Source organism: Camelus ferus, chromosome 4, assembly GCF_009834535.1.
Source record: "Camelus ferus isolate YT-003-E chromosome 4, BCGSAC_Cfer_1.0, whole genome shotgun sequence".
Lineage (NCBI taxonomy): Eukaryota > Metazoa > Chordata > Mammalia > Artiodactyla > Camelidae > Camelus > Camelus ferus.
The window spans coordinates 45,613,525-45,638,574 of record NC_045699.1 but is presented as its reverse complement, the minus strand read 5'-3'; the positions used below and the strand labels follow the sequence as shown (position 1 = coordinate 45,638,574).

General features: G+C 36.3%; 1 protein-coding gene and 1 non-coding gene across 3 annotated transcripts in view; both read right to left on the bottom strand.

Moving 5' to 3' along the window:
• The window catches only part of NCBP1 (nuclear cap binding protein subunit 1), a 35,077-nt gene that overhangs the window by 2,538 nt on the left and 7,489 nt on the right, over positions 1 to 25,050 (bottom strand). Inside the window, exons 4-21 of one of the 2 annotated variants that reach the window (XM_032478034.1) lie at positions 24,030 to 24,186; positions 21,799 to 21,906; positions 21,321 to 21,442; positions 20,370 to 20,439; positions 19,274 to 19,489; positions 17,029 to 17,126; positions 16,223 to 16,286; positions 14,625 to 14,735; positions 13,840 to 13,904; positions 12,452 to 12,514; positions 12,146 to 12,220; positions 10,132 to 10,235; positions 7,725 to 7,847; positions 6,692 to 6,794; positions 5,768 to 5,861; positions 4,828 to 4,931; positions 3,024 to 3,138; positions 12 to 140 (exon numbers count right to left, since the gene is read on the bottom strand). In XM_032478034.1, the coding sequence (XP_032333925.1) occupies positions 12 to 140; positions 3,024 to 3,138; positions 4,828 to 4,931; positions 5,768 to 5,861; positions 6,692 to 6,794; positions 7,725 to 7,847; positions 10,132 to 10,235; positions 12,146 to 12,220; positions 12,452 to 12,514; positions 13,840 to 13,904; positions 14,625 to 14,735; positions 16,223 to 16,286; positions 17,029 to 17,126; positions 19,274 to 19,489; positions 20,370 to 20,439; positions 21,321 to 21,442; positions 21,799 to 21,906; positions 24,030 to 24,186 (1,921 nt within the window). Of the gene's footprint in view, positions 1 to 11; positions 141 to 3,023; positions 3,139 to 4,827; positions 4,932 to 5,767; positions 5,862 to 6,691; positions 6,795 to 7,724; positions 7,848 to 10,131; positions 10,236 to 12,145; positions 12,221 to 12,451; positions 12,515 to 13,839; positions 13,905 to 14,624; positions 14,736 to 16,222; positions 16,287 to 17,028; positions 17,127 to 19,273; positions 19,490 to 20,369; positions 20,440 to 21,320; positions 21,443 to 21,798; positions 21,907 to 24,029; positions 24,187 to 25,050 lie in introns of those variants that run through there. The other variant, XM_032478035.1, reaches the window with a different exon arrangement.
• Positions 5,568 to 5,639, bottom strand: TRNAA-GGC. The gene has a single exon. It is a non-coding gene; the product is annotated as a tRNA-Ala (tRNA).

Sequence of the window (25,050 nt, the reverse complement as noted above, 5' to 3'; positions counted from 1 at the left end):
AGCCAAGATACCTGAAATATGACAAGGAAGAGATTCTTTTGTTCACTCTGAGCAGATTCCACTTTTTCCTGCAGTCTTTCTATTTGTTCCTCAAGAGCCCCATCTTTCCTGTCACTGCTTCTGTCGTCATCATCACTTCGCTACAGAAATGCAAAGGAACAAAAGGAAACCACCATTTAGAATTCCAGTGTATTAAATCCCATCAAGTAAACAGAAGAGTTTTACTGTCTCTGGTCAAATGCTATTTGAAGACTTGTATGCTACAGTAAAAGTACTCCTGTCCCAGACACACAGGCGTACACCCAAAGTCCTGTGGGTGCTTATCTAGGTCAGGGAAATTTAGTGGTACTTATCTTGGGTGACGGCGGTAGGAGTGTTTGCAGAAGTCAGTTATGCCTTTTACAAGATAGCCCATTCAAGGAGGAAACGTGTCATGTTTTCCCTCCATTCAAAATGAAAACAGCTTTGAGCTCCATGGAAAACATACAGTTGATTGTTACTCACCATAGTTATGTTTTATGAAATTGCCATGAACCCTGAGTTAGTGAATGCTGAGCCCCTGCTCCTAGAGAAAATACAGGGTTAGGTTCTTGGGAGCCTCTTATCACAACATGTTCACCAACTGATACACAAACCTTGTCTGCTGTGTGTTTCTGTTTTAAAGATACATATGTCTAATAAATAATTATATACAGTAATTTCTTTATACCAAAACACTAGCTGAGGGGGATTTAACATTTTTCTGACCTTGAGTAACGTAGCCATAAATTTCCTTGGCTTTCAGCCCCACAAGAATGTTGTCCACTATGCTTTTTTAAAAAATTGGTCGTCATCTCATGAATCCACAAATGTAGTAGCAGCTTCTCCATCTTTTCTGTCACTTCATCACAGACTAGATGTTACTTTTAGTACTTGGGAAGCAGCCTCATGTACAGACTGGTGAATCTCCTCTTCCCTCTTCTGGATGTATGTGTGACACTGCTGATTCATGAACACTGAACTCAGGGCCAACAGCACAGTAACTCATGCCTGAAGGAAGCTTACCTAGTATGTACTTTTCACATCAAGCACATCATAGCCTTCCTGTGCTTAGAAACACTAGACAGCCCGCAGCCCTAGGCTTAAGGGTCATTTTAAACAGTGAAATCAACAAAAAGCCCAGCACAAACATGAAAAATGTAGCACTAATATACCACAAAAAGGACACTCTTAACAGTATGAGAAGTGAAACAGAGAAGGCAGTGTTGTCTTGTTCTTGTTTGACCTCGGCTGGGAACAAGCCCACTGGGCAGCTCAAATTTTTTTTTGCTGCTCAACAAATGACTGGGAAAGCACTTCATTTTGTATTGGGTTAACTAATAAATTTTAGACAGAAGGTAATTTAAAAAACAAAAAAAGAACCTGCAAATAATGAGGATAGATAATATATCCTTATAACTGTTTTTCTTAGTTGACCATTGGAAAAACCAACAGCATTGGTTTTCAGTCACTAATACATCACTATGTGAGCAGCACCAACAGGGGCACCCTGCTGATCTTTCATCCCCAAATGGGCCATACAGCAAAGCTGGGCAGGCCCTCGTGCAGCTGAAGAGGCTGCACATCCCTGAAATAATTCAGAAATGGCTGTGACTGACATAATAAATCAAAGCAGACTGTTCCAGACCCTCTGCTGGCAACGATGGACTCAGGACACCTCTGTTAAGCTTAAACAATTCCCTACCAGCTTACCCTGAAGAACTTCACAGCATGTGCTTAGGTGTGGGGTTTTTTGGTAAGGCGCAAGAGACAGGCATGATTTTACAGATAAAGAAACAAGCTGAGAGGTTAGATAACTGGTGTCACACAGCCAGCAAGTGGCAGAGCCAGACCCTGACTCCAGGTGTGTTATGTACTGAGGTCCTTTTAGCAAGAAGGTAGGCATCATCAAACCTAGAAAGCTTATTAGTTCCTTCTAGAGAACACTACTGGTAGGGCCCCAGCTACGCCAGCCTCTTCCGTGCTGCAAGCAAAATGTTTCTGTTTTTCATTTCTGCTTTTATCTTTAGCACAGCATCTGTTACAGAGTCTAGGCAATGGGGTACACGTTTGTCTTTTCCTAACACTACACTAAGGCAAGGCTCTAGAGTACCACTGCTGATACACCTTCTGTGATGAGGGAAACGTTACGTAAATCTGCGCCGCCCTCACAACCACCACTAGCTACACAGAACTACTGAGCACTTGAAATGTGGTTGGTGTGACTAAAGAACTGAATTTTAAACTGCATTTAAATTTAATTAGCTTCAAGTTACACATTGCTAGTTGTTACCATACTGGATGGACACCACATACCTAGAGAACAGTGCAGCCTGAGGGAAAGCCCCTGCAGTTTGTAGATGTATAAAATGAGGATGACACTGTCTACCCTGCAGTATTTTAGATCTGTACACACGTATGTCTATGTGGAGAGCAGCCTTCGAACCTGCTACAGGTTCATGTAAGTCATTAAACTTGCTTTCATCCTCTAGTAAGCGCGTATAACACTGGACAATACTGTCCTGACAAATACCTGCACGGTTTTGCTAAATCACAGCACACAGCAAGCTCACTGCTTCCACCCAAATGGCTACAATACTAAACCTATTAACATGAGAAGTACTCTGCAGGCCTGGGAATGACTACCCCACACGCCTCACAGTACTGGGGACTCGGTGAACACCGAAGGTCTTCTCCCTCTTCCCCTCCTGCATCAGAAACTCAGAAATACGAGTGTCCTCCTTCCTTCTCTTCCCTTTTGGGAAGGCAAACATGAGACTGACCCAGAGACAGTGAAGTATGGAAAAGGAAGGTTTGCGGCTTCCTAGGCAGGTTCACCACGCAGGGTAACAGCAGACCCCCAGGACCTTCCTCTTCCCCCTCTTCTACAGACAGCTCTGCAGTGATGCGGTCTCAGAAAAAATAAGTTCCCATCAAGGTAATGAATATTCTCAAGAGTTTCTGGTATACTGTCTTTGACCATTCACAGTGGACACAAGACTTACCCGTTTGTGTTGTCTTGCAAGTTTTTCTTTAGCTTCTTCCAGCTCTTTCTGGATCTTCAGAACATGTTTGTTCATCTTACGAATTGTGGAGTGCAAGATTTCCCAAACAAACAATCTTAAGGTAATAAGACATTTGGTTACTATTTGTCACACTACACTTGTAGAAAACGAGATCTCTCAACTTTCATAACCTACTCATTCTTAAGGTCTGACAGAGTCTTCTACTCTTTAGGCAGAATAAGTCACATTTCTCCAGCAGCACGAGTGATTTTACTTGTACTGTCAACTGTGCAAGCTTCTAGTGCCACTCATTAGAATCAGGTGACCTTCCCGAAGGTAGTACTGGGTTCTTGTCATTTTTCTTATTTCCATCTCCTACTAGACACACATAGAAGGTATGTGTACATACTCAACAAAATGGAAACCAGAAAAAATACTAACATTAGGAACAAAAATATATTTTTCCCTTCTAAATTTAAACACTAAGTATTGGAAATTTCTTGAAATGGAAACCTAACCTAAGGCTCATTTCACATGCTTTATACTATTTAGCACAAACTCAGCCAGTTCTCTTAGAACATTTAAGAACCTCATCAGTTGATAACTGTCAACTGTTGGGCTTTAAAGAATGAGCTATTTATGTCATCTACTTTCTCAGCAAATTGTAGGTGCTTTAAAATGTCTGTGGCATAATTTTTTTTTAAAGTAGCTTCTTTACTACTTTTCTGTCCATAAATTAGATCTCATAATCCCCTAGGATATACAGCACAGAAGACTGCTTCCTTCTACAGATTTTGATCTGGATCATGAAAGTTTGAGTGGAAGATAATAAAACAACCTGTTCATAAAACTCAAAGTCTACGATGTTAGCAGACAGGATAAAAAAGCAGAGTACTTTAATTCTGGAGAGGGTGGTCAGGGAAGGCTTTGCAGAGTTAAGAGCTGCAAATGTAAACCACTCAGGATAATGGCTAATACATACTTGGGTGATCAGTTTTTTTGAGATTTTATAAATCTGAGAATGTCTCTGCTGCCTTCATTTGTGAATGCCACCTTCGCTGTTATGATTATCTTAGATCATACCCTTTTGCTACAACGATTCAGTTTATTTCAGACTAGTGTCCCCTGCCAATAATAGATATAATGAAGACGACAAAGGTTTTGATGGGTATTTGTCTTGTCTTTTGTTTCCTGTTTTGTGGCAACTTTCGCTGTCCCAGTCCCGATCAGTTACAAAGCCTATGGACTCAACTTCATGTGTACGATCAAGCTTAACAAAAAATCTCTTTCCTTTAGGGGGAAATGAATCTACAATGAATCTTCTGTGTATTAAATCTAGGATTTTTATGACTGAGGTGAGACCTCTCTCCCTCACAGGCATCCAGGTGCCCACTAGGCTTTCCTCAATGCTTCCTTGATGGTCACTTAATCTACGGTGATGTTATATGATTTCTTCCCGTTCCTGGTGTGCATTTCAGGTGCTCAACGGAGCTGGAACTCTTGCCCGTGTCCCACTGACATACAGCCTGATCTTCTCCCTCAATAGTTTGGATCTTTTATAAGCATTTCTACTTGACTGGTTGAGTCCTAATTCAAGTTACTCGTGTGTCCCTAAGAGACACTGCAACCTAACTGGCTGAATGTCTACTGCGCAGGAATCTTTGCCAAGTGCAATCCTATCAGATTGGATCATTACAAGATTAATATCAACCTGGTTTGCACCAGAATTTGGAGCTCGTGTCTGAAAGACCACATATAAACCAATTCTTAGAAAATACAAAATCTGTAAAATAATCCATATTACCTAGTAAAGTCACGAGATAGTTCTGAAGAGAAGATCCAGTTTGCTACTGCAGCGCAGTCAACAATCTGTGTACGAATCATCTTATCTACTAGCACAGCGATCATCTACAGTGAGGAAAGAAGAGTTACTAAGGCAAATCACACTTACATGTAAACCACAATAATCCCACTGCGACAAAAGTAAAATAGGAGGGCTGTGAAATTCATTATGAGTGGTTATTGAACTGATCAATTTGACCATTAGATCCTAAGATTTATTTTGGCTTCTGCTTGGCTCCGGTACTTACTCTAAGAATACAATTAACACCAATAAAGATGGACTGAGCAAAAAGACACACTGAATGGGAACACTTAAATTGTTTTTTAATTTTAGATGATATACACAAAAATATATAATTTCCATTGAATCTTAAAATTAAAAAATACGTTTCATTATGAAAGTCTTAAATATATTCTGAAATTTGAATTCCTCTTTATAATAATACATGGTATGAAAAAATATATTGAAGTTTGAGAAATCTAGAGCTTATCTGTAGAAACTGGATAGACTAGATAATTATTTCCTATCCAATTGGACAATCTTCCAAGAAATAAACATTCTTACTGTTTAAAATGTGTTGAGGTATTATAATCCCAAAACCAATTATAACACTTGCTTTTTAGAGTGACTCAAACATTAGTACTTCCACAACACTAAAATCACAGATTTTATTATGCAAATTTTTTAAGCCCCCTCCTTAATAGAGGCACTGGGGATTGAACCCAGGATCTTGTGTATGCCAAGCACACGCTCTACCACTGAGCTATACCTCCAACTCCCTATAGATTTTGAAACTATTGTATGGTCAAATTTCATGTTTTACAAACTAAAACAATGATATTAATTGCCTTATTATTATACCTGTACAATCAGTACCTCAACATGTGTAGTCAGTTTTTACCTGTGGATGGTTCCGCCAGACCTCAAACATGACTCTTAGAACATGTAATTTTCCTTCATCACTTTCAGCTAGGGTTTTGAAGACTTCATGAAACCTTTTGATAGTGGGGGAAAAATACCACATATAACCTTATTCAATAAGCAATTTAATGTTTTTAATGCCCATACAATGTTATTCAATTTACAGTGCAATATATAAATGCAAAATAACCAAACATTAACCATTAAGGATATAAAAGGTATGATTAGGAATTTGTAGTTTGTATGCAATTTGTCACAAAATCTTAGGAGAATTACAATATACTATCACTAGCCTAGGATTATAGTTTATTGTGTATCTAAAAATAAGTGATGGCTAAGGAACTATCTTCAAACACGAATGCAGTATTCTGACTGCACCTTCTCTGGGAATCTTGCAAGTCATACAGTAACGTGGAAGTTGAGATGGGGTGAGGAGTCCAGTTTCTTTGCGTGGCAGGAGGAATACCTATACGTTCTTTCTTCTTTTAGACTGACGAGTTAGAAAGTTCTGTCTTTAGATGCCAACCTCTGGGTGGCTCCCCAAAATGTAGCCAGCTCTCGCTTCTGCTTACCTTCTTTTAGGAAGACACTTAGACAGGGTTCTTGACTTCTTACTGTATATATGACTGTCCTATGGACCCAGGTTTTCCACTCATTTCTCTAAAGGTCTATACAAAAAAATGTACATTCCACACATATTTGCAAACTGTACATAAAGACCGACAGGAGCTGCAGGATGGCGGTTTTAGCTACCACAAATCAAAACCCATTATGTCAAATTATATGACAATACTATTCATATCTTCATATTCAACAATTTTAAGTAAAAATTACTATACCACTGGTATTTACCAAGCAAAGTTCCAAACCCTCAAGAAAAGGTGCATGTTCTGATTGCACTTACTTTGCAAGAGCACTGAAGGAGTGGCTGAACGACTTGGCTGCTAAGTGTAGCAGAGTCTGTACAAACACCTCTATTTTCAGTGGGTTAAAACTGAACCCTTCATCTGAAAAATAATCCACAGTTAAGAGAGTCAGAAAAATGTTAAGTAATGTAATTCTTTGGTCCTTCACCTGAATAACTAAACAGATGGCACACTCACATCCAAATACTAAGTCAGATAGCAATGTCTTTGAGTACTAATAAAAAACAAAAGGCCATTACTGATATCAAATATTCAAAATATAAAACTAAGTATAATCTTAATTCTTAGTTTTTGGGGATTGTTTCCCTAATTCTTCCATATGATCCATTTCTTTTACAAATACCACATAGATTTCCTTCTTCATATCTCTCCACGTGGTGGTAAGATAGTAACAAAATCCCAGCAATAAACAATGCAAATACCAATAATGTTTTATTTTTGATTAAGCCATTTTCTATGCTTATGTACAAATCTAAAAAAATTTCCCCGCAAATGGTTACCCAGTTGTCTCCGCAGACTCTTCTTCTGTTTTACTGATTAGTCTTTGTTTTAGTTACCGTAGTTTTAAAAAATATTTTAATATGTGATAAAGCAAGTCCTTCTCATCACTTTTGGTCTTATCTATTTATTGACGATAAACTTAGAAATTATTTTACAATTTTCCCATTCTTGCCCAGAAAAAAATCTACAGATTTTGGTTGGAATCACACGGTAAATACTCAGTAAATGTTAAACATTATTATTATAACAGCTTAATTTGGACAGAGCATCCAACTTTATAATACATCAAGCCTTCCTGTGCAAGAACCTCTCTAAAGTGAGGAAGCAAGGAATGTTTAAGGGAGAAAATACCTGGGTTCTAAGGAAAACTGACAGGCTGGACAGGCCAAACAAATACATTGCTTTATGAGTATTCTATGAGATTTAAGAGGAACTCATGTTCCAGAATTACGTTTATACTTTAACCTGACCCATACATAGTTCCATTCAAGAAATATTTAATTCTGTTACCATCATCATCATCCTGGTTAGGATTTGGTACATCTTTCAGAATGCTGAAGATTTCATCATTCGTTGCTTTACTTTTAAAGGCAACAGCTAAACAGAGGGCAACTGAATGTCCAGGAAGAGAGTCTAAACACAGAAGGGGGAGGAGGGCAGAGAGGAGAATTAGATCAGGTTTTAAGACGATTCTCACAAATAGTTTAGTAATTGTGAAACTTAAAAAAAAAATTCTTTTTTTAAAAAAATAGGATATTCTTTATCCCAAGATCAGTATTTAATCTATATAAAGATAACCATATGTGAAAGTTTCATTTAATAGGCCAATGGTTTTTCACTTAAAATACAGCATAAGAGAGAACTCTCACCTCAATACTTCCTTAAGAACAATTAGCTAATTGTAGTTCAGAGTATAAAGGGTACTGATCTTCCTCAGGAATGAGGGGTGAGGGGAAATGTGGATATAGTTGCAATTGTTCTTTGACAGTCCTCAAATCCCTAGGCCTCTGTAAGCTGAAAAGCCGAGAATCAACTGTATTTCTTTCATTTTTGTCAATGTACCCTTCCTCCTCCTTCTTCTTCCTAAGACAGTGGAAACTAAGTTTGAGTTTGAACAAGTAAAGGCTGCTAACTTAAGACAGATTTTTTGCTTTTCTCTTTTGCTGAATCCACATCCTTGAATCTACGCTAGCCAGATGCTCATGGGCTGTGACTCCACGAATTTACCATTGGTTACTATCTGTCGAGTCCTTGTATGAAACTTGTGCCAGTATATACTGTAGGGCATCACCAGAGCAACTGGAAATCTACATTTAATGTAACGTGGACAAAGAGGTAACATAAAGGTAATCCTGACATAGAATATGAGTGAGTAAAGTCAATTACAACAGGTCACATGTGCTGTGTGCTTTTCCTTGAAAGTGAGAGAGAAAGTAAGTGGGAGAAAAAAAAAAAAAAAAAGAATCCCCTGCTGTTAAGGAGTCTACATTCTACATGGGGAACCAAGATATTCACATAAATAGTAGCCGGAGAGCAACACAAAACTGGCTTGCTAAAGGCTTAAAAAACATTGATACGAGTGGAGCTTGGGCTAGACCCTGAAGAGAGAACATGGATTAGAGACAAGAAGGGCTTCCCAGGACCGGGTAATGGCACAAACAAAGGCAAAACCATGAACAAGCAGCACGGAAAAAATAAAAAGGAAGTGGGCCTGGCTGGAGTAGAGGTCCATCTGGGAAGAAGTGACATACACATATAACAAAGTAGAAACAACTGTTAGGAAGGCCTTAAATGTTAGGCTGAGTTATTTCTGTGGGAAAAAAGAAAGCTCAATGTTTAACAAAAGTCTGAACTCTCTGATGTCAAAGACTGTATCTTACCGTCCTCTGAGGCAGTACAAAGCAGAAATCAAAACTTGGCACTTACAAGTGTCACACCAAGCTTTGCTCTTTCAGGAAAACACAGTGGCTGAGAGCAGGACTGCTCAGCTAGTAAGCCTGGATTTGAGTCTGGGCTCTACTGCTCAAACAATCTCACTCTGGCTTCACCTCTTTGAAGCCATTTCTTCATTATAAAATTGTTATAATAAACATACCTATTTTTCAGAGTTGTTTTAAGGATTAAGTGACATAATAACATAGGAAATGTACTTAACATTAGGATCAACTGAGTTTATTTCAAGGAAAGCAGGTATAGTCTGAGGTGCAGGTGGAGAACCAGGAATGCAGTATGAGAAAGCAAGGGAGTGCGGTGAGTATCAAGATGCAAAGACATGAAATGGGAAGCTCACGGAGGAGGCTGTTCAGTGCCATCTGAAAAGACTAACTTGGAAAAACTCCATACTTAACTCTCTACTAGTGATCACCAATGTACACCCTTACCTTCATTAAGTGGCATATCAAATTATAGTCCCCCTGATTTACAGTGCAAAAAATGATGTGAGCGAAAAGTAGGAAAAGCATATTTAAGAATTTACTTCTAGAGACACACTGCTGGTCAAAAGATAGTTATGTGCACCTATGTTCCCACACCTGAACTGTTATCAGATGAAAATCAATTCAAGGAATCTCCGCTGCCAGGAAAACCATACATTTCATTTTGATAAGTTATGGTTCTAAATTCATCCTGCTATACTTAGTAGCACATTTAAAATGTTATAGATATAAAACTAAAAACAATATTAAGAAAAAAGAAAAAAGTTTAAAGAAATAAATAACTAAGTATATCACAGTGAATCTTCAAAATGAGTATCAGGGGAAATAAAACAACAGTGGCTGGTGAGCAATCACTTTTCAAACAAAATATAAACCTAGTAAAAGGAAAAGTTCACTTTCTCCACCTTAAATAACTGGCTTCAGAGAATACTTCCATCAGTACTTTCTAAAAAGGGATGGATTTGTTTTATTTTATTACTTACTGCTACTTTCATCTCCATACTTGTAAATGCAGGTTGGATTTGCAGGACATAGAGCTGAGAAGGTAGGAGGGACAATATCTAATATCCGCTGATGGTAAGACAACCTACAATACAAATAAGAGCCTCAGAAAATGTCATTCATCAGTTCCATTCTTCAGCAACATCCAACTTACCCAGAAAGTTACAATCTCCAACACCCTGGACTCAGCTGACAACCAAGAAGTAAAAAGGGAAAACAAGTTCTTTAAACTTTTGTCTAGGCCAGCACTTCAGAACTCAAGTCTTCTTCAAAACTTACTGGTTTGCACTGAGATGTGGGCCAGTGGGTCCATGAGCCTGGTGGCCAGGAATACGGGGTGGTGATGATGGTGGGGTGAGGTGAGGTGAAGGAGACAGTTTGCATAGTTGGGAGGCTGGTTATACTGCAGCAAATACTTATTGAGGCTAATGAAAGCCAAGTTCCTTAATGCCGAAAAGGTATCTAGAAATCATGGCAAAGGGGAAGGCTAAAAAAAATGAGATGCTCGGTTGGAACTAGAGGGATACACACACTTCAGTAGACATGAAAGTTATAGACATGCCTATATGCATGTGTTTATGTGTGCAGAAGTATATGCACTACCCTTGTCCATCCAGAGGGCCTAGACCAATGATACTCCAATAGCAATAAGCACATCAAATGTCCAGATCTTGGTTCCTAAATATCATACTCTACTACTAGAAACTCAGACTCGAGTAAATAGATGACCCCAGGGAAGGGGCAAGGAAACACAAGATGAGCCCGGAACATCGTGTGCTAGAAATAAGGAAATGCTCAATGAATGGAGGGGGGACATTAAAAAAAAAAAAAAAAAAAAAAAGACACAGGAGCCACAAGGGACTCCCAATGGCCAAATAAGGGACAATTTGAGCATCAAAATAAATAATGACAGTAATGAATTATAACCCCCTGAATGAAACACATCCATTAGTCCCTACTGATATATAGACCGAGGAATTAATAAATGGGTGAAAAAGGTAAGCTCTTTCTTACAATAGAATAATAACTAATAAAAGCAGAAAAAATAATGTAAAAAGAGACTCATCACAGTGTTGGCAGATAAAGGTAGGAGTTGTCGGTGGAGGTGTGATGAAGAATAGGATATGAGTGTAACCTCAGAATATCTCCTTCAAAATATTAATCAACTATAAAGGGAAAGCTGGTGAATTTAAGGTAGAGAAGCATGGCAAACACTGATATGGCCATGTGATCATTTCCAGTGGTGGGATAATGCAAGACTTTGAGTCATGAGGACACATCAAGGAGACACAACAAAATAAGGCCTACATTCTTTAAAACTGACAATGACACGAAGATAGAAAAAGAATAATAGCTATTGAAGATTGAGGAATCTGAAGAAAATGACAACTAAATGCTACACATGTTTCTGGATAGCATTCTGGACCAGAAAGGAAAAAGACATTTTTGGGATGGCTGGCAAAATTTTGGCAGCCGCCGAGTATTGTATAGTAGTATCACTGTATGCTGGTCATGTAGAAGAGTGTTTTTGTTTTGGAGGAATATACAATGGTCTGATAAAGGATGACAGGACATCATATTTGCAGCTTGTTTTCAACGGATTCAGAAAAAGACTGATATAAAGAGTACATACATACAAGGACTTATCATTAAAAAAAATGTAAAATGTTAACACTAGAGTATCTAGACGAACATGATACAGCATTCTTTGAACTATTTTTGGCAACTTTCCTGAAATTTAAAATTATTTCAAAGTATGTTTGACAAAAACAAAAACAAAACCAAAACTTTTTGGCTTAATTCACACAGAATCCAGACGGCATGGTTGCCTAGGTTTTTCTGCCTAAATCTTGATTAAAAACTGAAAAGGAAGAGAGGCAAGTACTTGGATTTTAAAAATGATATTCTGGACACACATCACAAATGCAGAGAAAAGAAAAATTCCTTCACAGAAGTTAGAAGACCTAAGCTAAGGAGAAAACGCAAAGAGCTTACCTCATACATTTTTCTAGAACTTCTCTTACAAACTTTGGTTTGGGACTTTCAGGATCTTGAGTAAGACAATCTGACCTAATGAGGAAATATAGTTTAAGTTTTTATACATCTCACTATACCTAACTTGTACATAGCTACAAATAGTTCCCTTCCATCTAAATTTCATTTATCTATATAAACATCAAAAATAAACTAAATCTTTCAGACTGTGAAGAAGATTGCTTTTATGCTACAGTTTTAATTAACAGTTTTTTAAAAAACTACGGTAGACTGTAGAGAAAAGAAAGATGCAATGTAACCACTTACCAATCTTCCCAGCTCCAACGGAACTGGAAGTTACTTAGATGATGGGAAAACCAATTAATAAACCTATACAGAGAAGTAGGGTGAGGACAAAAAAGGATGAATGGTTGCAATTTACAACAGGTTACATAATCCTTCAGGCAAATAAAACCATATTTTATAGTTAAATAAAAAGCACACCTCTCTAGTTACAGCTGTGTCTTCTCCTGCTACTTGCCCTTTTTTGTACAAATTCTGTAACTCATCTTCTACTTCAAAAAAATAAGTGTATCTCACTCCTCCCAACAGTGCTATCCTTTTTAAGTGAATAAGAGATATGATTTGAGTGCCTGTTTTGTATCAAGTACCTTATATATGTTTATATAATTTAATTCTCACAACAACTTCTGAGGAATGTATTACTTTCCTTATTTAATTGACAATAAAACAAACATAGGGTGGGGAAAAAGAGGTTAAGAGTATTTTATAAACGGAGGAGCCAAAGCAGTCTCTCATCACCACACCATGCCCTTTTCACCACAAACAAAAAAATACACCATTGAAGTTCCTTTTTCCATTAAAAATATTTATCTGATCTCTCTAACTAAAAAGGGATCACCTTAGTATTCTGCATAATGTTATGAAATTTGTAAGAGCCCGATGCTTGAATGAATGGCATAATTGGGATACTCAATACAACTGGAGGTTTATTAATTAGACTGGAGAAAAAACTCAGCACTTTCTTAAAGTAAATCCCTCATGCATCTATAATTTCAATCACTGAAATTACTCAAGATAACAGGTCAACAAAATAGGATAGCCCTTACTGATAATTTTCAAATATTCCATTTGAACAATGGACATGATAGATTATAGAAAATGTTCAGTATCTGCCCTGATCTAATTTGGGAAACTGACAGAAAACTCAATATGGTCTTTTGTACAAACTGAGTCTTGAAGCTATAGTTATACAGAAGCTAGCTATTTCAGAAGCAGATACTAACTATAAACAAAAATACACGTTATATATATACATATAAAATAAATGTACAGTATTAGACTCTGCTTTTACATATGGGTTAGAATAAAGCCTATTTTAAAAGCTTACCTACCCAATTACAGAGGGAAAAGTATAACCACACCAAGGCATCAAACTAGTAAACAATGAAGGAAATTAAAGAAAACCTCAGCGTGGGCATCATTTCATACTGGAAGTCAGACGAGAAAGTGTAATGTTATATTACAACTATGAGTTTTATATTTATATAAAAGATTATATTGAGGAGGCAGGAAAGAAAAACTAACTTGGAAAGTATTAAAGAAGGCAAATGTTTTGCTGATCAAAATCTTTTATAAAGCATAGGGAGCAGAAGCTGCTAACACTCAGTATAGAAATAAGGCAAGTACTATACCTGTCTACACATGTAGTATTCATTGTGTCCAAACGCATATATAACATTTCAGTTGCCTGTGCAAGCTGTGAATTTCGGGATAAGGAAAACTATTCTCTACTCTCCTTGAAAATAAGTTGTAATAGAAAAATAAGTAACATTTCCTAGAAGTCTGTATAACAACTAATAATATTGAGCATCTTTTCAAGTGATTGATCTTTGAGGATCAATGATGTACATTTGACCTGAACACATCCATGAAATTAAGATAATGAACATTTAGATCACCTCCAAAATCTCTCCATGCTCCTTTGTAATCCATTCTCTCTTCTTCCCCTCCTCATTTATGCCCCCAAGCAAATACTGGTCTGCTGTCACTAGATTACTTTGCATTTTCTAGGATTTTGTATAAATGGTATCATTAGCATGAATTCATATTTGTTTGGCATCTTTTACTTAACATAATTATTTTTTAATTCATTCATGTTGTTGCCTGCATCAAAAGTTTATTGTTTTATTACTGAGTAGTATTCCATTGTATAAATACAACAAAATTTGTTTGTCTACTGATGTATTGATGGATATTTAATTATTTCCAGTTTCAGGTTACTACAAATAAAGTTATGAACATTAATTCTCCTGGATAAATACTCAAGAGTAGAATGGCTGGATTGTATAGTACATGTAACTTTTAAAGAAATGCTAAACTGTTTTCATGAAGTGATTTAAACCTACAAGCAAAAATATTTAATAGTCTCTTAAAGCAAGGCCAAAGAGAGTATGTTTAAAAACAAAGGAAAGGATACAACTTGGGGTAGAGAGCCAGGCTGAAGTTTGCACAGTTCAATGAGAAGTGTTGTGTACATCACATCAATGTGAGGGGGTGCTGGAAGTTGAAAGAGTTCTGCAAAGATCACCTACAAAGGAAACATGAGTCAGAACAATTCAACAGCTATCTATGCACTTCTACTATGAGAAAGACCTCAATGTTCTAAACGTCAACTCTAACTCTATGGCATCCATAATGAAAAAAAATTAATTTTTCATCTTTAAAAGTATGTTTTTTAAACACAAAGATCTCTAATTAAACACTGTAATGAAGATTCCCATTTCTATAACTCAAATAGGACTATGCAAAAATTAATGCTTATTTGATACTCTCCGAAAACTGCAATTAAATCCCAAGTTTGGAAGTATCATTGTTAGTTCAGGGAGGTACAGTTTACTGGGGGCTCAAAGACCCATCAGTTTCATTCCTATAAGATATAAAGCCCTTTTTAGACTCTAAGCATGGGAACAGAAGACAGTCTAGTCATTCTACACTGCTACTTGAAATCTTTTTGGTAGTCCAAAACTTCTTTGCCATGCTCTTGTTCTGAAAGCTGTTTCCATTCTTTCTATAATTATGGATCACCTACCTAGAATCCTAAAGCCTGGTCTGCATTCCTTCCTCTCACTCCCATCCCCCACACTTCTGTACTTCATTCTTATGAATTTCTAAACATTTTGAAGATTTAAAAATATAACTTATGTTTTGCATTTCAATTTTCATGTCAATGAGTCAAGTTCAAAGCCTAAGCACAGTCTCAAGTTTTATAAAGACAGAACAGGTGCAGTACTTTCAAGAAAGCACACAGGCTCAGTGTGAATAAAAAGTGAATCAAATAATGCATAGTAACTGCTCACGTTGAGTATTTTTAACATAAAGGAATAATGCAACTGACAGTTTGACCCATCTGTCAAGTGAAAACACTGTTTTTTTCGCTCTTTTGATTTCTAAGAATAAATAAGGATTCACACCTACCTCTACCATACAGTACAGGAAATAATATACTGGTCAGGTATATGTTAGTAATAAGAGGCCAGATAAACACAGTTAAAGATAGGTTATCTAGGGAGGTAGGGGTGAGTACAGCTTAGTGGTAGAGCACATGCTTAGTATGTATGAGGTCCTGAGTTCAATCCTCAGTACCTCCATTAAAAAAAAAAAAATATATATATATATATATATACACACACACATACATACCCACACAGGTATTTGCCTAAAAATACAATATTTTAAAGTATTTAAGCCACTTATACATCTGTTAAGTGGGCAATGTACTGACAGTTAGAAGTAACTTACATTATCCATGGTAACTACTCATGAAGATAATACTAAATAAATGAACTGCAGGCAACTCAAAATTCTACTTGGCTACTGTTCTCAACCTCCTCTTTTCTCTTAGCCGCTAACATGGCTAACAGAGCACCAAAACTGAAAGCGATTTCCTCTTTGCTCTGATAATTTTCAGTACCTGGTAAGTACCAAGAACAACAAAATAGACTAGGAGTAGATAATACTTCAAAGTCAACAGAAAGATTCGGAGGCTTAGAAACAAGCTCCATGTGAAATGCTTACCTCAACTATGTGGTAGTTCAAGGGGATCTTGTTCTTCCCAGGATAGCTCACTAGCTGTGCAGCACTAGAAAAAGTGTAAGTGAAGTTTAGTGAGTTTAACAGATACACAAAAAATAAAATAAGCAGCTTCAAAAGCAGTGAGTTTAGCTACAAGGAAAGGAAATCTTTTCTGAAATGTTCTAGATTTCAGTTACTTCACTTAACTACAGCACAAATTATTTTGTCTACCACAAGGAAACTCTTTAGTGCATACAAAACTCCTTAAAAGATCAAAAGGAGTGTATGTAATAATACTAGGAAGCATATTCAGATCTACTAACTTAAAAAGTTTTATAAGGTAGACCACTCTCCAAATACTACCTTCTTTTCCACCTTAAAAATCTAAACCCAAACTTTCCAAGGGTTTAGAAAATATTTAAAATCAACCTTTCCAAAGCTTGATGTCTAACTATTAGAAAACAGAGCAAAACCATTAGTATTCATTTATTCCCGCAACATTCATACTGAAAATAGCTTGCCATTCAAGTTAATTTGTCCACAGCATATGGCAAATATCCACAGAAGACAGCAGGCATCATACGCATATTGCTATAAAGCACTACCGTCTGACACAGAACCCAGAAAAGTACTATTTGAGGGTGAAGTGCCTCCAGAAAGCAAGTACTTGTTTTAGAAATTGGTCTTAGCAAGACAGGCATCAGGAGGACAGGAAGATTTTCTTACTCTTAACATACACTTGTCTCTTATTAAATCATCAAAGTCACTACTTCTTCACTCTAATAAAAGCACCATGAAAAGACTCTTACCAAGTCTTCCTTTCCTTCCAGTGGGACTTAATGATGCAGTGAAGATTCTCTTCTATTACAAATCTTTCCACTGAATGACTCCCTGGCATTACAGGTCCCTAGAAAGAAAACCAAATGTACCTACAACAGACCTACACAAAATATTCTTTTTTCATTTATTCAACAAATATTAAGAGCTTATTATGTTCCAGACACCGTATTGGATGCTGGGGATAAAAGTTCCTAAATGTGAAAGCAAATTTCATTGCTGTGTTCACTTATATCTACAATAGAATTAGAATGTCAGCTACAGTGTTTCTTTTACTACACTTGACACTGTACTCTCATTGCCCACTTCCATTCTTAAATGAAGCAAATAATTTTTGTATATTATTAGCCTTATACAGTTTATTTTTTTTAAACCATGGAAGTGGATTACTTCCGTAATAAACATGGAGGGAAATTTTTATTTCAAACACTATGTAGACAAAAAACTCCTGTATGCATTGGGAAAGATATCCATACTATGTTGTTTTAAAAAAGGTTAAAGAACATTATCTATATGATATTGTTTACTTAAAAAAATATGCATAGCAAACAGGTTCAAAGAATTTACTGATATTATTATTATTTATTACTGTAGACTCTTAATGGTGGTGATTTTTACTTTAATCTTCTTTATAATTCCTAATTAAAAAATTTTTTTTGGAAAGGCCAGAACAAAAGAACTAAATCCTCTTCAAACATATGTTTTGTATATTTATGCTCTTCCTACAAAGGATGACAGGCACATTACAGAGGCAATATCAATTAAGTACAAATAGTAGAGGAGAAACAAATTTTAAGGTCCCGTTCTAATGTTTCCCTTGCACAAATAAATACCTAATCACAAAGATTCTATCAGTCTTATTGTAAATTAGACTTTCAATTATATATACCTAATTAGATCATTACATAATGTTGACTAAAAGCTTTTTATTATACATGGAATATGGCAAGTGGGTAACAAGTTATAATTTCGTATATATAACCGATTATCCAACAACTTTTTACTTTGGGATAGAGTCTACATACACTGAAATTTCACTGGTCATACGTAATTTTCCATAGGACAAAAGAGAGAAGATAGGGAAAGAAAACTCAAATTTGACCTTAGGTGGTGATATTAGTTCTTAGGCCAGTGGTTTTCAACAGGGGGCAATTTTGCCCCTAAGGGGACAGAGACATTTCTGATTGTCACAACTGACATTTAGCCTCTAGATGCCATTGGCATCTATAGAGTTAGAGGCCAGGGAAGCTGCTAAGCATCCTACAATTCACAGGACAGCACCTAACACAAAGGATTATCCAGCCCCAAACATTAATTTTGCTGAGGCTGAGAAATTCCACCATATGCTGAGTAGGATGCGCTAAGCAACAGGTATGGGACTTCAGCCAGGCAAGCTTCTATTCAGAACAAGTCCAGTGATCAAGTGCTTGCTGCTTGGCTATTAAAGTTAAGACAGTCATTCAAATGCAAAGGTATAAAATAATTAAGGCATAATTAAAATGTAAGTTTTTATACCAAATGTTAATATCATAATTATACATTTTAATTGCTGAAGTATAATGGCTATCAACAACTTGATCTCATAATAAAGCACATATTTAAGAATTATAAAGTCTGCTTATACTGATCTTTGGGGTTTTTTAATTAAAATACTTCATACTATTTAAAAAATATAATTATATAATATAAATAAGACAAACTGTTGAGGGTTAGAGAGATGAACAACGTCTAAAACTGGGTATTATTCTTAGAAAAACAGCCTTATTAAGAGTAATAGCTAATATTATTGAGCACTCATCATTTCACATACTGTTCTATGCATATATGTGTATTAATAATTGAAACCTCATTACAGTTTAATGAGATACATACTATTATTATTCTATTAGGAAACTAGGGTAGAGAGGTAAATAGCTTACCCAGAATTACACAGCTAAGATCTGACTAAACCAGGATTAAAACCCAAGCCAATCTGGCTCTCAAACCTATGCTCTAAAATTGTACACTGTGCTCTTAATTCATACAGGCTAAATAACTTCTTGCATGATGAGGTGATACTATTCACTGAGTTAAACCGTTAACTTCACTGCCACTGACCTTAGATAATAAACAACTCAAAATTAAAATGTCTCACAGGCACAATTCAAACAAGATTAAACCACAAGTACAATACAACATAGGCCCTTTGAAGGACACTTCTGTTGGTCACGCATGTACCTCGGGATCATCCGTGTAATCAAACATTCTGAAGATGACCCTTGGCATCGGGTACATGGAATCTTCAGTGTGAGGAGGTGGTGTGAAAGGAGGCAGATTGTGCTGCAGTGCTTCACACAGGATACTGTCAAAGGCAAGATAAGGTCTTAGGATGTGCCGCTCCTGCCAGCGATCCTTTTTCAATTTCTGAATCTGGGCCCACAGGCAATCTAAATACTAAAGACAGATTAATTTTTAATAATTAATAGATTTGGGAGGCTAGACCAAATAACATTTTGACTAGGTAAAACCAAAAATCACTACCTTCTAAAATACAGGATACAAAAGTAAGCTAACTTATAATTAAACACAGTGCAACAGAATAGTGCTAAGTTTCTGTTTTTGTTTTAATTACTTTATAAAGTCTGTCTAGGGCTATTCCCTCTTACATTTTTCAAATTAGGCATTTAAAAAAAAAAAAAAAAACCACATCAACTCTACAATATCAGCAACCCCACAGAGTAGGGAATGTTTCAATGACATTCTTTTTTTTTTTTTTTTAATTGAAGTGTAGTCAGTTACAATGCTTCAATTTCTGGTGTACAGTATAGTATAATGTCCTAGTCATGCATATATATACACATACTCATTTTCATATCCTTTTTTAAAGGTTATTCTAAGATATTGAATATAGTTCCCTATACTACACAGAATAAATTTTCTAATCTTATTTTTATATATAGTGGCTAACATTTGTAAATCTCAAACTCCCAAATTTATCCCTTCTCACCCCATTTCCTCCAGTAACCATGACTGTTTACTCTGTCTGCAAGTCTGTTTCTGTTTTGTAGATGAGTTCATTAGTGCCCTCTTTTTCCTTCCCTTTTTTTTTTTTAAGATTCCACATATGAGTGATATCTTATGGTATTTCAATGACATTCTAACATTTATTAAAAATCCACTATATGCCTAGAGCTATGAGGAGCTGAACTCCTGATACGAAATGTAGAAACCTAGCTAAGGTATACAAATGGAACAATGTGCCAGTATCTCAGAGAAGAGAATCTACTGAAGAGCCAATTGTGCTTGTTATCACAAGAAACTAAAATCCTTTTACCTCTTCCTGTGGATGCGGTTTCTCAGCAGTCCATACTTGTAGCATGGGCACATGAGTCTTTTGGCGTCTTCTAAAGATAAAAATGAAAATCTACATTTAAGTTTTTAAAGACAAGAAAATATGTTCAGTTGCTTTCATTATTAATAAAATGCAAATTAAAGCAGTGAAACAACATTTTAACCTATCAGGTTGGCAGATACCAGAATTTTTGATAATGTTACCAAAATTACCAAAACGTGGGCAGTTTCAAACATCACTGGCAGAGGGCTAATTGATATAATCTCTTGAGAAGAGATTTGGAAGAGTGTAATCCTTTGGAAAACAATTTGACTAAATTTATCAAAAGTAAAATTGTTAACACACTTCAGCCCAGCAATGCCATTTCTAAGAATTCACGTCCCCCACAAACACATTTGCACATGTACACAAAAACACTATGTACAAGGATATTCACTGAGACACCGTTTACAAGAGCAAAAGACTTACCAAAGCCTCAATGTCTACCACCAGGAGACTAGTTAAAGAAATTATGGTACATTAAGAGTAGAATACTGTACAGCTATTAAAAAAAATGAGGTAGAGCTATAAAAGCAGGTGAAGAACTCTGTGTATACTGGACTATCATTTGGATTAAACTGGGAGAAGAACATATTCAAATGTTAGGGTATTCATACTCATACTGTCATTCTTTTGCAAATATCTATATATTATTTAAAAACTACAACTTTTGAAAAATATAAAACATTAAAAAAATCTATCATTTAAAGGTAGCTTAACATAATGAGAAAGTAGATTTTTATCTTTAGACTTTTACTTTGATTTGTAACTTAGTAGATATTAACAATATCCAAAGAAGTACCTATTAATGGATAGAAAATGAAAGTTATAACAAAATTATTCTGGAAAAACTTAAGGGGACACAAAACCATTACCATGCTGCTGTGCTCTTACTTAAGATAGCTTTCAGTGTTGGCAAAGATGCGGTCCATCTCAGCATCTTTCTTTTCATACAACTCCTTTCCAACCCAGGGCAAAGACGACAGAAATGTATACACATACCAATCCCTCCGCACCTAAAGAATTTTTAAGAAGGTATGTTTAAAATAAGTGCTAGTGAATTTTCATTCATATTATATTTATCCTTGAATGAAATCCTCTGGACACTATTTCATAGGACGTAAGGAAGACACCTGGCTCATTCAGAGCATTTTTAGATGTATTAGCTTTAATCTTACTAGACAGAATCATCTGAACTAACATACAGATGTCAAGAGAACCCACAAGTATGCCAGCTGACTTAACTTTTAGATATTAAGAATTTATAACATGATAATCTGCTGTTGATCTTTTGTCTTTTACTACTAAAGGGTTACTAGTGAAAAATTCCTCGTAGTATATGGACAAGATTTAGCACAAGGGGTTTTCTTACCTGAGGCACATCTTCTTCCTGAGTTACACTTACAAAATTTTCAAACATAGCAACCATTGATGGGGCAGCAATGACATGACAGTTTACAAGATCAGATAAAAAACGGACCTATTGGGGAAGACAATTTCTATTAAATCTCAATGTCCTTTATAATAATTATAAAATAAGCAATCTTGTAATGGTTGAAACCACAGGTCTGAAAACCTATAGCCCAAGGGCCAAATCTAGCCCACTGCCTGTTTTTTACACAGCCTGCAAACTAAGAATGGATTTTAGATATTCACATGCTTGGAAAAAACCCCAAAGAATATTTTGATTCATACAGTTTATATGAAGTTAAATTTCAGTGTTCACAAATCAACTTTTACTGGAACACAGCCACGCTTACCTGTTTACATATTGTCTATGGCTGCTTTTATGCTATAACAGCAGAGCAGAGTAGTTGTGACAGAAATTGTAGGAAGGACAGGAATCCGTGAATTTATGGCTTTGCATTTATACTAGACTAAGAACCTAAACAGTAATATTCTAGCTACTGTAACCAATAATCTTTTCTGTTTGGCTGTGAAAAAATTTTCACTGGACCAAGGAAATGGAAATTTCTGAACAGATACTTATTGGGTGTCTTTTGTGTGCCACTGCTGTCCCTGTCGTATGGGAGCTCATAGTCTAGTGGGACAAGAACAATTTCAACCCAAAGGAATGACTCCTATGCTAAAAGATAAATAAAAAAGTGCTCTAGGAACAGGAGCAAAGGGAGTAGGGGAAACATCATAAAGAAGGTAACAACAGGGCTAGGTCATAAAGAAGAGTAAAGTAGTGCTCAAGTGGAGAACAAGAAGAGGCTTCTAGGCAGAGGGGTTTAACAACAAAGTGTGTCCAGGTACCTGCAAGTAATTTTGATATAGTTGGAGGGTATGGGGGAGGCAAGGACAGAGAAACATTAAACCACGAAGGGTCAGGTTTAATGAAGAATCTGGACTTAGAGCCTGATGGGTGTCCAAACTCTCGATTTTGTACTCAGTAGAAATGAATTTGATCACATACCTTCAAGACATAGATATTTATTTATAATATATATTATATATAAAAAACTTATGTTTATATATTTAGTTTTACACGTATATATTTATAATATATATTAATATTATATATCAATCCATGTGTTACATATTAGTAGGGCTTAATTCCATTTCCATTTGAGATAAATAAGAATTCTTATATTTCCTTCCTGCATCATCTTGTGCACCAGGCTGTGAAGACAATGGGAAGGAACTGAGGTTTTTCACATGTAATCAACATGAACAGAGCCCAGTTACAGAACGACCACTCTGGTGCCACTGTAGAAGGTAAAGGGAAAGGCAGAGAATCCGAACACAAAAAGATCAGTGAAGAGGCTGTTAAGACAGGAGGAGGAAGGCACAAACTACACTAGAGGCCCTGGAGACAAAGGAGAAGGGACATACTGGAGAGAAATTTAGGAGGTACAACTGACAGGGCTTGGGGAGTGCTTACAGTAAGAGGGGGCAAAGGGAAGACAAAAATGAACGCTCAGGTTTCTAGATGGGCTATCCAGTAAACAGCAGCCACTGGGCGTGGGGTGGGGTGAGGGCAGAGGAAAGGAGGTATGAATAATTCATTGATTTAGGCAAGACACCTTAGGGCGATCCAGGTAGTATTTGGAACACAGGTCTGGAGCTCAGGAGAAACAGATTATAGATTTGGGGCAGGGGGCAAGAGGGTCATCTAAATAAAGGTAGTTTATCAAGCTATGAGAGAGAATGAGAATGCTTCAGGAGAGCATGTTTGAAGAAAAGTGAAGTGAGGACAGAATCCTGGGAAACAAAACTGTAAGGTGCAAAGGAAGCTGACTCAGTAAAAGACTGAGGAATAGAAGGTAGGAATAGAAGCAGGAGGTCCTGAAAAAACTGGTACTGCAGAAACCAAGAGATAAGAAACTAGTGTAAAGCATTACATGCTGCAGGGAGGTCAACTAGGATTAAGGGTGAAAAGAAGCCACTGGTAACGGACTTGGTAATGAGCAAGAGCAGCTGTTGTGGTGAGCGGGGAACCGTTTTTCAAGAGAAAAGATAAGTTACTGGATTGTAGCTCACCTCTCCCCTCCATCCCAAAACTAAGTCATAATATACTGGAAAAATTAAAAAACAAAACAAAACAAAACAAAAAAACCAAAAGTCCACAAAAACCAAAAAGCAAAAAAAAAAACTTACCAAATACACAGCTTCACTATAATTGTTTGCTTTCAATGATTCTTTAAGCTGACGAATCATGGCTTCTACAAATTCTCCACCAAAGTTGTAATTTCTGGCATTCAGCAGTCCAACTAAAGTTGTATAAATTGTCAGCTTCTCAGGTAACAGACGTGCACTGATTTGGGATCCAGTACAACAAGAAGATCCCAAAACAACATTATGTTAAGTTACTGAATTTTACATTATGTAAATCTTTTATCATTTTAGTAACTTTATAAAGAACAGTATTACATTTAGCTTTGTTTTAAAAACTATTTCAGAAAAGGTATAAATGTTGAGAAGAGTTGCAGACATCACCCTCTCAATTTTTTCATTTTAATTCTAGTTAGTTAATCGAAGAGTTAAGAAAGTAAAACACTCCAGTTGTGAAGTCATCAAACTAAAATAGATATAACTAATGCTAAACCAGTTTTTCTTCCAATGTGCTTAGTGGAATCAAACAGTAGTTCTACAGAAAATGATTTCCATGGTAAAATATCTGGGAAATGCTGGGTGAAACAAGTTTCTTTAATACAGAATCATAAAGGGGGAGATAGAACATTCAATATTTCGAAACTTAGCTGAACAAATTCTGTCATGAGATCAGAATTCCACTTTGAATATTTCAACACTATTCTAGTTGCTTAGAAAAAATTCAGAACTAAAATCAGTTCCTATCAGTTAAATCGCTGATTTCTTTCCATCCCAGTTTGCTTACTCCAAGTGTGTTAATTTTCATTAAAGTTATTTCAAAAGTAGGGAAGAGGAGGGGGAGGCTATAGCTAGGTGGCAGCATGCACACTTAGCATGCACGAGGTCCTGGGTTCACTCTCCAGTTCATCTGTTAAAAAAATAAATAAATCTAATTACCACCCCCCCCAAAACACCTAAAAAATAAAATAAAATAAATTGTAAAAAGGCATCCTGCAGGGAAGATGATTACAGTAAGCTTTGGAAAAAGCAAATGTTGATCCCTAATTTAGGCAGCCTTTAGAAATGA